At 42.6% G+C, this 15045-nt stretch overlaps 1 protein-coding gene across 3 annotated transcripts in view; it reads left to right on the top strand.

The window, feature by feature from the left end:
• itih5 (inter-alpha-trypsin inhibitor heavy chain 5) overlaps positions 1-15045 on the top strand; it is a 61153-nt gene that overhangs the window by 9770 nt on the left and 36338 nt on the right. The window contains exons 3-5 of one of the 3 annotated variants that reach the window (XM_060843098.1): positions 3187-3350; positions 6656-6748; positions 13746-13945. In XM_060843098.1, the coding sequence (XP_060699081.1) occupies positions 3187-3350; positions 6656-6748; positions 13746-13945 (457 nt within the window). Of the gene's footprint in view, positions 1-3186; positions 3351-6655; positions 6749-13697; positions 13946-15045 lie in introns of all 3 variants that reach the window. The other 2 variants (XM_060843097.1, XM_060843099.1) reach the window with 2 other exon arrangements.

Below are 15045 nucleotides of genomic sequence, written 5' to 3'. Positions count from 1 at the left end.
CTGTACCAACTCCCAAAAGGGCTACCAGCTAATCCCACTCTCCAACAGTGCTCTGAATTAATCACTTTCAAATAGCTATCTCAGTCTCTGTGGAACCTGCCTCCACCATCCTCCCAGGCAGCACATTCTAAATCCTATTAACTCTGAGTAAAGAAGCTTCTCCTCATCTCGCTCCTAGCTCTCTTGCTGACAATCATGACATTTGACTTTGTTACTGACATGCCAACCAGTGTCACTGTCAGAATTGTTCATAATTTTGAACACCTCAATAACGTCTCCTGTTAATTTTTTCTGCTCCAAGGAGAATAACTCCAATTTGTCTAATTTTTTCTTGTGCCTACAATCTCATTCCTGATATTATTCTAGTAAATCTCCTTCACAGTCTCTTCAGGGCTTTAACATCCTTGCTAAAATAATATTCCTTAAGTCACCTTTCACCCATTCTTTCTTTGAGTAAATTCTCCAACTCATTCACATCTCCGACACTTTCCTCAGAGCCATGAAAATGTTTCCCTTCCTAGCATTTATCCAGTTTACTGCTGTAATATCTTGCAATCTTTGAGTCAGAAAGTTATTGTTTCAAGCTTTTGGATTTAAGTATTTAATGTAGACTGACACTCAGACCCAGTCACGAGAGTTTGTTTTATTTATCAAGTGTTTAACTGAAACCACTGCTAAGTTTGACTGAACACATGGTCCCAGGACATTATTCCGGGAAAAGGAGAATGCTAATCTATTTTCTAGCCCAAAAGTCTTCCCTCAGGAGACTAACTAGCCATTACTTTTATTGCTGATGTTACTTTCTGCTGTGTGCAAATAGCTGTCCACATAATAAAGTCATTGCATACTTCAAATAAAATAGAATCTCTAAAGTGTTGAAACAGACCCTACAGTCCAACAAGTCCACACCAACCCTCTAAAGAGTAACCCACCCAGACCCATTCCCTACCCTATATTTACCCCTGACTAATACACTTAACCTGCACATTATGGGAAATTTAGCTTGGTCAATTCACCTAAACTACACACCTTTGGATTGTGGGAGGGAACAGAATACCCAGAGGAAACCCACACAGACCCAGGGAGAATGTACAAACTCCAGACAGCTGTCTGAGGTTGGGATTGAACCCAGGAGCCTGATGCTGTGAGGTAACAGCGCTAACCACTGATCCACTGTGCCACCCCAAAGCTGTAGATATCTTTGAGATGTCCGTGAAAAAGCATGATGTGGAGGTGCTGGTTATAGACCAGCGGGTTTACTTGAAACCACCAGCTAGCTACCCGAGGAAGGAGTGGGGGGATCCAAAAATTAGCGGTTTCAAATAAACCTGTTGGACTATAACCCAGTGATCTGTAAAAGCTAACCTTTGTCTTTGTTCTGAGATGTATACCATGCTGTTGTGAGGACCTGGTGGTTAAATATCAAAGTTACTGGCATGAATATATAAATCATTCAGTTCTGAATACAGTGTTCTATGTGACCCAACTTATTCACTGAGAGGAAAATACAATATGGTAATTATTGTGCAAAGCAAATTAATTGCAAGTGTAAATTAACATCTATTCTATTAGGAACATACTGAACCGCAATAGGTGCTCAAGCATGCTTTGACATTTCACTAGATTATGACTGAATTGTATTGACCAGGCTTGGCTTTATTTACCTCAATGTGCATTACTAACAAAATATATTGATTTTTAACATTCTAATTGTTGTCCTCACATCCACAACCTCTTGGAAAATGATTTCCAGATTTTCATTGCCATTTGTGTAAAAGAAATGTCTGATTTTGTTCTGAAGCTTCAGCTTTAATTTTTGAACTAAATCCCTACAATAGCAAAGAGTTTTCAGACATCTGTCAAAACTTTTGATACATTTTGATGAAGTCTTCAGCATGCCATTTGACAATGCTTACTGAAGATATTTGCTTAATATTTACTTAAACATTAAAGGCGATTGCAGTATTTTAGCTTTTTAGAGGATTTCCTATACATTTTAAAACTCTTTTAGGTACAGGTTCTGCAGTCATAAAAATCAGCTCAGATGAAATAACCCATTTTCATGTAAAGTTCCAACCATTAGGTTTATAGCTCTTTGGTGAGATCCTTGAGTATGTTTAAATTATATAATAGACTCACACAGGCTGAAACCCATTTAGGCAAAATGCATAATCATTGCCAGTAAAGTAGAAGTAAATCACGATACAAAGTCATGCCGGTTGTAGTAAAAGTACTTGTTCGATCGTAAGCATTTGTCAGCATTTCATTTTCAAAGTTAAATCCTCATGGCTAATATTATTCATTTTGAAAGTTAGCAAAATTGTCATGCTCTGCTGGTGAGGTCTCACTGTCAGAACCATTCGGAGTTAAGAAAAATGTGCACCTGCTTCTGTTGAGCGGAAAAGCTTTGCTTGCTCATTTACTAGAGACCACCTCAAGGTAAAGGTGAGATTGTGTTAGTGCATTAAGCTGTCTAACTTGATAATGAAGGTGAGAACTATTTAATGTATAATTGCTTTCTGTCTATTCTATCTCACAGTGAAAGTGTGATATGACAGACAGTCATTTTTATATGTTTTCTGATAGACTTCATTGTAACACAGAGAAACCGTTGAAACCCACAGCTAGGACGATAGTGAGCATCTGAAGTAGCAACTCTACATACTTAAAAAAAACACATATTTAATCTTGGCCTTTAAATGCTGACTGATACCATAAAGAAAAATAGAAACACAATCTATCTCTCTAATTGCCATATGAATATTAAGATCAAAACAACATCCCTAAGTTGCAGATCAGGTCAGAAATGAGGAAAGTACTCAAAAATTGTGAATACATTTTTAAATATTTTACAGTCATCATTGCCTGTAAAGAGAAGCTGATGATAATTGGTAAAATAGACCTGAATCAAAGTAGAAAGTTGCCCAACAGGCCATCTGAGAACCATCTTGATTGCTGAATGCACTACCAACTTCCAGCACATTAGAAAATTAACAGGAAAGATTGTTATTTTTTTGATGTGAGGGTGCCGGCGTTGGACTGGGGTGGACCAAGTTAGAAGTCACACAACACCAGGGTATAGCCCACTGTAATCTGGTGTTGTGTGATTTTTAACTTTGTTTATATTTCTGTTCAGGATGTGTCAGGGTACTAAAGCTTTGCTCTTGTGGTTTCTCTCTTTTGCAGGACAGAAAACCCCATGTGACAGATTTCATAGTGAAATCCACTATCTTCTCTCGCTATGCATTCACAGCTGTTTCCTCAACTATGGTCAATCGAGCTTTTCAGCCCAAAAATGCTGTTTTCCAGATGCAGATTCCAGCTCGTGCCTTCATTTCTAACTTCACAATGTGGGTAATTGTGCAAACCTGGTTGCATTTGTCAGTGGTTGCAGCTTTTGAGATTCTGGAGCAATTTTACCAGAATGATCAATGATGAGTGAGATTTTGCTCTCAAGGGCCATTGTTATTAGTTACACACTTCATCCAGAAACATTTTTGTTCTCTAAGTTTCAAGGAGTGTGAGTAGAAAACATCACAGTGAGGGAAACAGTGAAAGCACCAGGGTATTTTCTTGTCGCTTACTATGTCCCTCATGATTTTAGATACCTGAATAAGATCACTGCTCATTGTCCTACATTCCAAGAAATGAAATCCTATCCTGGCCAACCTCTCCTTATAACTCAGGCCTACTCATCCTGGTAACATGCTCATAAATCTCTGTTGCACTCTTTCCAGTTTCATTATGTCTTTCCTTTCACAGGGTGACTATTTCCTGACGAAGGGCTTTTGCCCGAAATATCGATTTTCCTGCCCCTCGGATGCTGCCTGACCTGCTGTGCTTTTCCAGCACACTCTAATCTTGACTCTGATCTCCAGCATTTGCAAAGTCCTCACTTTCACCAATAAGTAATGACCACTCTATTCAGCCAGTAAATTCATGCTCAGAGTTTTGAGTTGTGCAGAAGATCTTTAATTCGTGTTTTATTTTAGATACACTAAATAAAACTGGTTTTTCATACTTCTGTTCTCACTGTCAGCTTGCTGGAAATCTACCATTTTGGTTTCACAAACAAAGTAAAAAAATACTGATCTGATATGATTGCAGGGAATTGTGTTTCTCCCAACACTGTTACTGTTATAATATGTTCTGGCATTGCTTATCCCAGATGTTATTTGGGAAGAAATAGTGGGACAATATAGACTGGCTGAATGCTTGGCTAATCCCTGTATTTTTTCTTGACTGACAGTAGGTCCAAGTTCAGATCGGAATTATTTGCAATTTCTACCAATTCTGTGTGGTTCTGTATTCACTTACAGTTCTGTATGGGCCATTGGGGGATTAAAAAAGATCTGTCACCACATTCCAAAACCATTTGATCCAAGTTGGACCCATTCTGTTTTATTCTTAGATGGAAGTTTAATGGCAATTAACACTATGTCCCAGTAGCAGTTAAAATGAAAGGTTTGACTAAAAATAAGGAGTGATTATAAAGAAATACCCATCTTTGATTCTAATATAATCCAACACATATTCTGACATTCAAAAGCTTGAATGAAATACCTACCAGTCAATCAACCTAGCTCTGTATGATATGCTATTTTATCATGGTTCATTCAGAATGGAGAACTCACGTAAGGAACCCATCTAATACTGTCTCATCATTCTGCAAAATGTGCTTTATGTATATTTTACTAAGACAGAGAAAAGGAGAAAGTGAGGACTGCAGATGCTGGAGATCAGAGTCGAGAGTGTGGTGCTGGAAAAGCACAGCAGGTCAGGCAGCATCCGAGGAGCAGGAGAATCGATGTTTCGGGCATAAGCCCCTCATCAGGATCCTGATGAAGGGCTTGTGCCCAAAACATCAATTCTCCTGCTCCTCGGATGCTGCCTGGCCTGCTGTGCTTTTCCAGCACCACACTTTCAATTAAGACAGAGGAAAGACATGGATTTCATTTTAATTCTTTTCATGGTTTCTGAGAACTGCTGGTACAGCTAGCATTTGCTATCCATTCCTAATTGCCCTTGAGAAGATGGTGGTGAGACCCCTTCTTGAATCTTTGCAGTCCTTGTGGGTGCACCTAGCCCCCTCCCACCAATATTGTTTGGAGGATGTAGTGATTGGAACATTGGCCATATGGATCTCACTGAGTATGTGATCCATGATTGGGGTTGTTTCCCTGGGCCAGTCAGGGATCTCATACTCATTGAAGTTGAGGGGGGACCTGATTGAGGTCTGCAAAATCATGAGAGGTATAGATGGGGTGGATAGCAAGCAGCTTTTACCCCAGAGTAAGGGACTCAATTACTTGGGGTCACGAGTTCAAGTAAGAGGAGAAATGTTTAAGGGAGATATGTATGGAAATTCTTTAAGTGGAGGATGGTGGGTGCCTGGAACGCGTTGCCAGCAGAGATGGTAGTGGAGGCATGATAGCGTAATTTAAGATGTATCTAGACATCTAAGTGAATGGGCAGGGAGCAGAGGGATACAGATCCTTAGGTGATGGGTTTTGACAGAGGATCTGGATTGGCGCAGGCTTGGAGGGCCGAAGGGCCAGTTCCTGTGCTGTAATTTTGTTATTTGATCTTTATCCACCTGGCTCTCATTCCGATCACTACAGAAGGGAACCCTGGGATTTTAACTCAGCAACAGTGCAGGAACATCAACACACCAGGATGACATGAGACTGGGAGGGCATCCTGCAAGTGGTGCTGTTCCTGTGTGTCTGTTGCTCTTGTCATTCTGGGAGGTGGAGGTCACATGTTTGGAAAGTTCGGTCATAGAGATGTACAGCACAGAAACAGATCTTTCGGCCCAACTGGTCCATACTGATCAGATATCCCAACCCAATCTAGCCACCTACCAGCATCTGCCCATATCCCTCCAAACCCTTCCTATTCATATACCCATCCAGATGCCTTCTAAATGTTGTAACTGTACCAGCCTCCACCACTTCCTCTGGCAGCTCATTCCATACAGGTACCGCCCTCTGCGTGAAAAAGTTGCTCCTTAGATCTCTTTTATATCTTTCCCCTCTCATCCTAAACCTGTGCCCTCTAGTTCTGGACTCCCTGGAAATGTGGCAAAATGCAGTGTCGCATGTAAATGAAACACTTTGGTACTGTGTCAGTGATGGAATTTGAAGTTAGTGGATGAGATGCCGATCAAGTGGGCTGCTTAGTTCTGGATTTTGTCCAGACTTTTGAGTGTCATTAGAGCTGCACTCATGTGATGCATAAATTTACAGATAGGAATTACTTCTTGTTCAATCATTATTCTTGAGAATGATTAGTTAGATCCCCAATGCGATTTCCGCAGCTTTAAATTAGAGAAAAGTTATTGTTGTCCAGGTTTGATGGTGAGCAAGCCTCAGTTGGCAACCATGCATGAGAACTTTGTACAAAGTTCCTTTCCTTTGAAGTGAATTATAAAGTAGAACTAAAAGAATATCTGGCAGCATGCAATGAAAGGTTTCCCATCCTGGGCTTGTAGTGCAGAGAACCTCACTTAGGCTCTCTGTCCTGTCATGAGATTTATGGGAGACCTGTAAAACACTGGCAGTTATTCAATCATGGAACACAGTCCCAGAAAACAATGAGTGGACTTTGCTGAGATTTAACAATGATTCGGTCTGTTCTTCTTGTTTCTGTCCAGGATAATTGGCAAAAAAGTACATCAGAGTGAGGTGATGACCAAAGCAAAGAATTCCAAAGACAAAATCAAAGAACATTCTGGAAAAAGTAACAGGTAAGTAATTTTTTAAAAAATCGATATAATGCAAGTCTTGAACATTTCAAGCAGGTACCAATTAATTAATTAATGTGTATTTTGCGCTTAGAGTCATAGAGATGTACAGCACGGAAATAGACCCTTCGGTCCAACTTGTCCATGTCAACCAGATATCCTAAATAAATCTAGTCCCATTTGCCAGCACTTGGCCCGTCTCCCTCCAAACTCTTCCTTTTCATATACCCATCCAGGTGCCTTTTTAATGTTGTAATTGTACCAACCTCCACCACTTCCTCTGGCAGCTCATTCATACATGCAACACTCTGCATGAAAATATATCCCCTTAGGCCCCTTTTAAATCTGTTCCCTCTCGCCTTAAACCGATGCCCACTAGTTTTGGACTCCTCCACCCTGGGGAAAACACGTTGTATATTTACCCTAAATATGCCCCTCATGATTTTATAAATCTCTATAAGGTCACCCCTCAGCCTGCGACGCTCCAGGGAAAATAGCCCCAGCCAGTTCAGTCTCTCCCTATAGCTCAAACACTGCACCTTGGCTACATCCTTATAAATATTTTCTGAACCCTTTCAAGTTTCACACCATTCTTCCTATGGTTGGGAGACTAGAATTGTACACAACATTCCAAAAGTAGCCAAACCAATGTCCTGTACAGCTGCAACATGACCTCCCAACTCCTATACTTAATGCACCAACTAATAAAGGCAAGCGTACGAAATGCCTTCTTCACTATCCTATCTACCTGTGACTCCACTTTCAAGGAACTATGATCCTTGTTTTTCACGTAATGTGAATGGTTTCCTTAGCTGTTAGTGTTAAATAACAGCGAGTGTGAGCAGCATATCAGAATTCAGTCACAGTGACTGCGTCTTTACATTAACACCCAAAGGAAAATAAATGGCCCATTATTCAAAATAATTGCTTTCACCTTCAAAAGACTGGTAGAAGAAACAGCTGTAGTCACCATGTAATACAATGGAACCCAATGCGGAGGATGACTAAACTAGACTACACGTTTTGATTTTGCCCCTGTCCTTCTCTCATAGCGAATTGCCAATCACAGATGTGCTACTAAGATGGGAGGCACAGGCTGAGAACAAATCCTCATTGTACATAGGTACAGAGAAAGGGAAACCAATTGGTGAGCTTGGTCTATCCTAGTGTCTATGTGAAAACTGCAGTCACAGAGCTTTTACAGCAAGGAAAAAGACCCTTTGGCCCATTTTGTATGTGCTGGTCATTAAGCATCAATCTATTCTAATCCCATTTTCCGACAGTTGGCCCACAATCTTGTATACTACAGTGTTTCAAGTGTTCATCAAATCCAAAGATTTCTTAAATATCTTGAGAGTTCCTGCCTCAACCATCATTTCAGGCATTGAGTTCCAGATTCCTACCTTTTGCCTCAAATTCCCTCTAAACCCCCTGTTCCTGACCTTAAAATTGTGTTCCCTGCTTATTGACCCCTCTACTAAAGGCTTTCCATATCAATCCTATCCGTTTTCCTCTGAAATATGTGCTCTTCAATGAAAAAGGGTCGTCTCAATTTAAACCTCTAGCTTACTCTCTCTCCGCGGATGCTGCCTGACCCTTTGTGATCTCCAGTATTTGTTGTTTTTAGTACAGATTGCAGCATCTGCAGTATTTTGTTCCTAAACTGTGCCGCCCCTCAGCCTTCTTTGCTATAATTTTCTTCAAAGCTGAAACACTCCAGCCCAAGAAACATCCTGATAATCTCCTTCGCACCTTCTCTGATGCAATCACATCCTTCCTGTAGAGTGGTGACAAGAACTTGAGTTGAATGTAAATAAATCTGGCATCCCTTGAATTGTGCCATTACATTATGCAGATCAGACCAAAAGAAGGCTGCCTCTAATTGGATAACACAGCTGTCAATAATAGGGAAGAAGAAGAAGTGCCCAGTTTCAATGACACTTGAAGCACAGACTTTAGAAAATACAGGGCCCTCTTCTCATGTAGTGGTAGCGTCTGGACCGGGAGACTCAGGTTCAAGTCCCACCTGCTCCAGAGATGTGTAATAACATCTCTGAACAGGCTGATTAGAACAAAAAATAGGTTTAATTAAAAGAAAATGTGAAGAGCAACCTGCACCAGGAAAGCAATTGACAAATGTGGCTATTTGATAGCGCTGTCCCCTCTGAACTCTCAGGTTCCATGTTGAAATTCCACTCCCATGTCTGCACACATGATACTCTCCAGCACAGTACTGATGGAGCACTGCACGTCAGATGTATGATTGTTTGTGTAATCTATAAAAAGCAAGGACTTGTTTTCCAATCACAGAAGATGTAACATTTTGAATACACATACAAATAGATTCAAGAACAGCTTCTTCCCAACTGTTATCAGACTTTTGAACAGACCTCTCAAATGTTAATTCTGATTTATCTTCCTACACCTTCTCTGCAGCTGTAACACTGTATTCTGCACTCAGTTCTGCTACCCTGATGCACTTTGTATGGTATAACACACAAAACAACATATTTCACTATATCTTGGTACATGTGACAACAATAAATCAACCAATCCTGCTCACGTGTGTGTAAGAGATCCAATGTTACTGTCTTAAAGTAAGCAGGGGAGTTGATCTCCTATGTTCTGGCCAATACTTACTTCTCAAATCACTGAAACAGGTGAGCTAATCATTATCATGGTCTTAAAAATATTAATGGTAAAGTAAACTACTGGCAGAATATGGATGTTAGTCTGTGATATTGATGCAACTAATAGGAAACGAATAAAACCCCCTGAATTTTCTGCTTAAAACATCTGTTTATCTGCATCTGTGCAAATTGCCAGAGTTGTCAACAACAAGAGTTTGCTTTTGCATCTTAATGAACTGTGGCTCAGTGGTTAGCACTGAATCCTGGTTCAATTCCTGCCTTGGGCGACTGTCTGTGTGGAGTTTGCACATTCTCCTCGTTTCTGCGTGGGTTTCCTCCGGGTTCTCCGGTTTCCTCCCACAATCCAAAGATGTGCAGATTAGGTGAATTGGCCATGCTAAATTGCCCATAGCATTAGTCAGAGGGAAATGGGTCTGGGTGGATTACTCTTTGGAGGGTCGGTATAGACTGGTTGGGCTGAAGGGCCTGTGCAGGGAATCTAATCTAAACAGTTTACTTTCTGAGAGATGTGACTGTATTATCTGCATTTGCTTGTCAAAGACGCCAGTCAACTGTGGAGGATCTTGGTTTACTGATTTTATCAACAGAAAGTATTAACAAGTGGCACAAGCCTTCTCAAGGTTATCCAGACAAATACCGTCGCACAGGCAGGAATGAACAGTGCTGGGTAAAGGTCCACGGGCAGAGCGCATTCAGGGAAAACTCAAAAAATTCCAGTCAGCTGTATTTCTTCAATTTGCCAGAGGACAGAGTAAGTGGTGATGTAATGCTGTGGAAATGCCAGGCTTGGATATTTAGACCCTGTGACATTTCAGAGGAAGGGAAGATTAAAGAGTTAGAACATTTCATAGTTTTGATAGAATGGAATGTGTTTGAATAGAAGCATTGTAGTGAGGTAAGATGTTGGGGCTGCAGAGTGGCTCAGTGGTTAGCACTGCTGTCTCACAGCACCAGGGATCTGGGTCTGATTCCAGCCTCGATCAATTGTCTGTGTGATGTTTGCATGTTCTTCCAGTGTCTGCTTTTGGTTTCCTCCCACAACTCAAAGATGTGCAGGTTAGGATGCATTGGCCGTGCTAACTAAATTGCCCATAGTGTCTAGAAATGTGCAGGTGGATGGATTAGCCATGGGAAATCGAGGGCTGGGTCTGGCTAGAAGGATTGGTGTGGACTTGATGGGCTGAATGGGTTACTTCCACACTGTATAGAATCTATTTTATCAGTCTTGATAAGGAGACAATGGTGTAGTGGAAATGTCATCAGACTAGTAATCCAGAACCTATAGATAATGTTCTGGCGATGGTGGTTTGAATCCCACTGTAGCAGATAGTGAAATTTGAATTCAATAAAATGCTGGAATTAAAAGCTGGATGACCATGTGATTATCACTGATTATTGTAAAAGTCCTTCAAGTTCATAAAGTACTTTAGAAAAGGAGATTGCTGTGGGTCCTAAGTCACATGTAGGCCAGGCCAGGCGAGATGGACAATGTGGTTTACTCTTAACTGCTCTCTGCGCAAATAGGCAAAAATGCTGGCCTAGCCAGTGATGTGTTAATTCTATAAATGAATAAAAAACAGATTAGTGAGGGATGGTATAGGAGGGAGCTCCGAAAGATCGAGTGAGGAAAGCTTGGAGGGAGGTCAGTTCAGTGCAAATGGGCAGGCTCAGCAGAGGAGGTACACCAGGGTCCAATGGGTGGGCCACAGGAGGTACACCAGGGTCTAGTGGGTGGCACACAGGAGATACACCAGGGTCCAATGGGTGGGGCACAGGAGGTACACCAGGGTCCAATGGGTGGGCCACAGGAGGTACACCAGGACCAGTGGGTGGGGCACAGGAGGTACACCAGGGTCCAGTGGGTGGGCCATAGGAGGTACACCAGGGTCCAATGGCTGGGGCACAGGAGGTACAGCAGGGTCCAGTGGGTGGGGCACAGGAGGTACACCAGGGTACAATGGCTGGGGCACAGGAGGTACAGCAGGGTCCAGTGGGTGGGGCACAGGAGGTACACCAGGGTCCAATGGGTGGGACACAGGAGGTACACCAGGGTCCAATGGGTGGGGCACAGGAGGTACACCAGGGTCCAATGGGTGGGCCATAGGAGGTACACCAGGGTCCAGTGGGTGGGGCACAGGAGGTACACCAGGGTCCAATGGGTGGGACACAGGAGGTACACCAGGGTCTAGTGGGTGGCACACAGGAGATACACCAGGGTCCAATGGGTGGGGCACAGGAGGTACACCAGGGTCCAATGGGTGGGCCACAGGAGGTACACCAGGACCAGTGGGTGGGCCATAGGAGGTACACCAGGGTCCAGTGGGTGGGGCACAGGCGGTACACCAGGGTCCAATGGGTGGGGCACAGGAGGTACACCAGGGTCCAATGGGTGGGCCATAGGAGGTACACCAGTGTCCAGTGGGTGGGGCACAGGAGGTACACCAGGTTCGAAAAGCTGGGGCACAGGAGGTACACCAGGGTCCAATGGGTGGGCCATAGGAGGTACACCAGGATCCAGTGGGTGGGGCACAGGAGGTACACCAGGGTCCAGTGGCTATAGCTGTAGTGGGTCCACTGAGCTGGGGTCAGGGGATGGAGACCAGGAACAGGAGGGTGCCTGTTCTTTCTGTCAATGCCACTGCAAATGGGAACCTATCTGTCTTTCCTTCCATGTCCTTTAGGACCTGTGGGTATTTATCTGTTTTGCAAACTGATTTATCTAGTGGCCATTTGGGGGTGGGGTTGGAGACCCAGAGGAGGTGAAGTTATTACCTCTGTCCTTTCTAACCGTAGAAAAGGGGGTATACTCTTAAATGAGATGTTATTTGACTTTGTGAAGATCTATGTTTTTAAGTATAGGGCAGCCAACATTCTAAAAGAATGTTCCACTTCTTTTTTGCATCTCTTATACATTCCACATTCCCACCCTAGTTCCTCACAAACAATTTTTTTCAAAGAAGCAAAACAGCACAGCTGATAAAAAGATTTTTATTGGGTCTCATGCTGTACACAACAGCTGCAACACAATCCTCACTCACTTGAGTTTCAATCCCATGAGAGTATCCGCTCTCTGAGGGAACATTTATCACAGTCTGGCCCACGGAACAACTGATCATCATATTATCACTCAGCAACTCGTCAACTTCCTGTAACCGATCAGTAACCTGCCATTTCTCACTGGCTGCGTGAGTTCATCCAACGAGTGGCTAAGTTATCGAGGTTAGGAAAGCCCCAGGTCTCGGGTATATGACAATAGGTGGTATGTCAAATGAGGATGAGATAACTTTTGACTGTAAAACCGTTAAGAAAGCCCAGAAAGCTTATCAACTTGTGCGCTTGAGGCCAATTGGTTGAGGTATTAGCAATGGCCTGGGCAAGCTGCGAAGGAACCCAGAAAATCTTCAGTGCTTTCATAGAATCATAGCAGTGAAAAAAGCAAGCCATTCAGCCCATCGAGTCCATACCCCGCCCCTCTGAAGAGCATCCCATCCAGACACACCCCCTACCCTATCCCAGGAACCCCCATTCCCCATGGCTAATCCATCTGATTTGCATATACGTGGACACTATAGGGTAATTTAACATGGCCACTCTACCTAGACTGCTGATCCGTGGACACTATGGGCAATTTAGCCTGGCCAATCCACTTAGCCTGTGCGTCTTTGGACTATAGGAAGAAACCAGAGCACCCAGAGGAAACCCACACAGACACAGGAAGAATGCGCAAACTCCAAACAGTTAGTCATTTGAGGGTGGAATCGAACGCAGGTCCCTGGTGCTGTGAGGCAACAGTGCTAACCACTGAGTAGAGACAAAAGGCAACAGGATCTACATGGAATATCTGACGCTAAACCTTGCATTTGGTTGGCTTTAGCTAAGTTTATCCCGTGCGATGTTTTATCTCATTGACAAATGTAGGCTGTCACTTTGACCCTTTCCTGGTTACTTTTTAAAATTCTAATTGTGTTCCGCCATTTATCTGACAATTGGCATTGACGTCTTAGCTGCAGTTCTGTCTCCAAATCAACAGTGATCCTATTGATTCTGTTAACAATGAAATTATCCCAGATTAATAGTTAGCCAAGAAATCATTAAAACACAAAATGTACTGATTGTGATATGGTTTGTACAAATACACTTTAAATTATCGTGGTCATAATTTCTACTCACATGATAACACAGAATAATCTCTGTAGTCTTCAAGCAAAATCGTTAATCATTTCATAGTCCAATGCTACAAAACAATGCAAGGCTCAGATTGTAGATTACGCTAACATATACTGTTTTGTTCCCTGACACAGGGACAATGAAATGGAAACTTTCTCTGTTACTGTAATTTTGCCTGCAAGGACCAAAGGACTATTCCTGCTGACTTATGAAGAACTGTTGGAGAGACGTCTAGGACAGTACAGACACGTGATCAGTGTCAGGCCCATGCAGATCATTCTGAAACTCCTGGTAGAGATCCATTTGACAGAACCTTCTGGGATCACTTTTCTGGAAGTTGCACCGCTCAGAAACAGCAAGCAGAACAGTCAACACCTTGAAGGTACAGAGAGTCAAGGAGGGATATTGACATTTCAGTGACAAGTTTGAAATGAACTTTTGTTAAGTGACGTGTATTAGATTTATATTCAAATTCAGTTTAATTATTGTATTTTGCCATAATGTTTGTAACATCTAGCTGCTATCATTTTTCTGAAAACTGTTTAGTAGGTTTCTTAATTTGTCATGTATTCTCGATACTGTTTCCTGTTGAGATCCTGTGGTGCAGTGGGTATTGTCTTTAACACTGAAGTAGAAACTCCAGGTTTGTGTCCCACTCCAGGACTTAATGGCCAAGGAAGGTGTGTTCATTATGCAGCCAAATAGGATGAGTGCAGACTTGTAACTCTTTCTGACACACACCACTGGCAGGCGGTTAGACTGGGAGAGATCCCTGTTCTATCATGTAGTAGAAAAATATTAGAACGTTTACCATTGCTATTCATACTCCAGACCACAACATGCAGTCAAACAGGCAGAAGTGGGTACTACAGATGCTGGAGATTAGAGTCAAGATTAGAGTGGTGCTGGAAGAGCACAGCAGGTCAGGCAGCATCCGAGGAGCAGGAAAAATCGACGTTTCGGGCAAAAATCCTTCATGTAGTCAGATACCTACTTCTTGATGAGGGGATGGTCAGTGTGGATCATGTTGGTGTGAACAGCATGAATGAGATTCGGGTTTCAGCTGGGGTGTATCTGGGACCAGCTACCTTGCCCTATCTGGAATGGAGGGTATGGTACTGTCACTTGGACCAGCCTCCAACTAGACAATAGTGATCAAAGGATTTGTTTTCCATGTCCTTCAAGACTTAGGCTTGCTCCAGGAATACAGTAGAGTATGCAGTGGACACCCTGAAATGTCAGTTGCCACTGGGTACAGTGTAGCTCTGTTAATTTCCCTCTTCTTTGCTAAGCAGCATTGGTTGATACAACAAAGTAAAAGCCAATAGGAGTGATTGCAAATCTGTTCCTCTGAGTATTTAACCTCTCTTGATTGTTAATATGCTAATGTTTGGCAACACAGTGCAACTTCTCTGAGTGGTCCACCTTAATTCAAAAGAGAATATATTATGTGAGGCTCAGAGCTAGTGACTTACCCTGATC

Source organism: Hemiscyllium ocellatum, chromosome 23 (assembly GCF_020745735.1).
Source record: "Hemiscyllium ocellatum isolate sHemOce1 chromosome 23, sHemOce1.pat.X.cur, whole genome shotgun sequence".
Classification (NCBI taxonomy): Eukaryota; Metazoa; Chordata; class Chondrichthyes; order Orectolobiformes; family Hemiscylliidae; genus Hemiscyllium; species Hemiscyllium ocellatum.
Note: the sequence above shows the minus strand (reverse complement) of the source record. Positions and strands in the feature narration are given on the sequence as shown.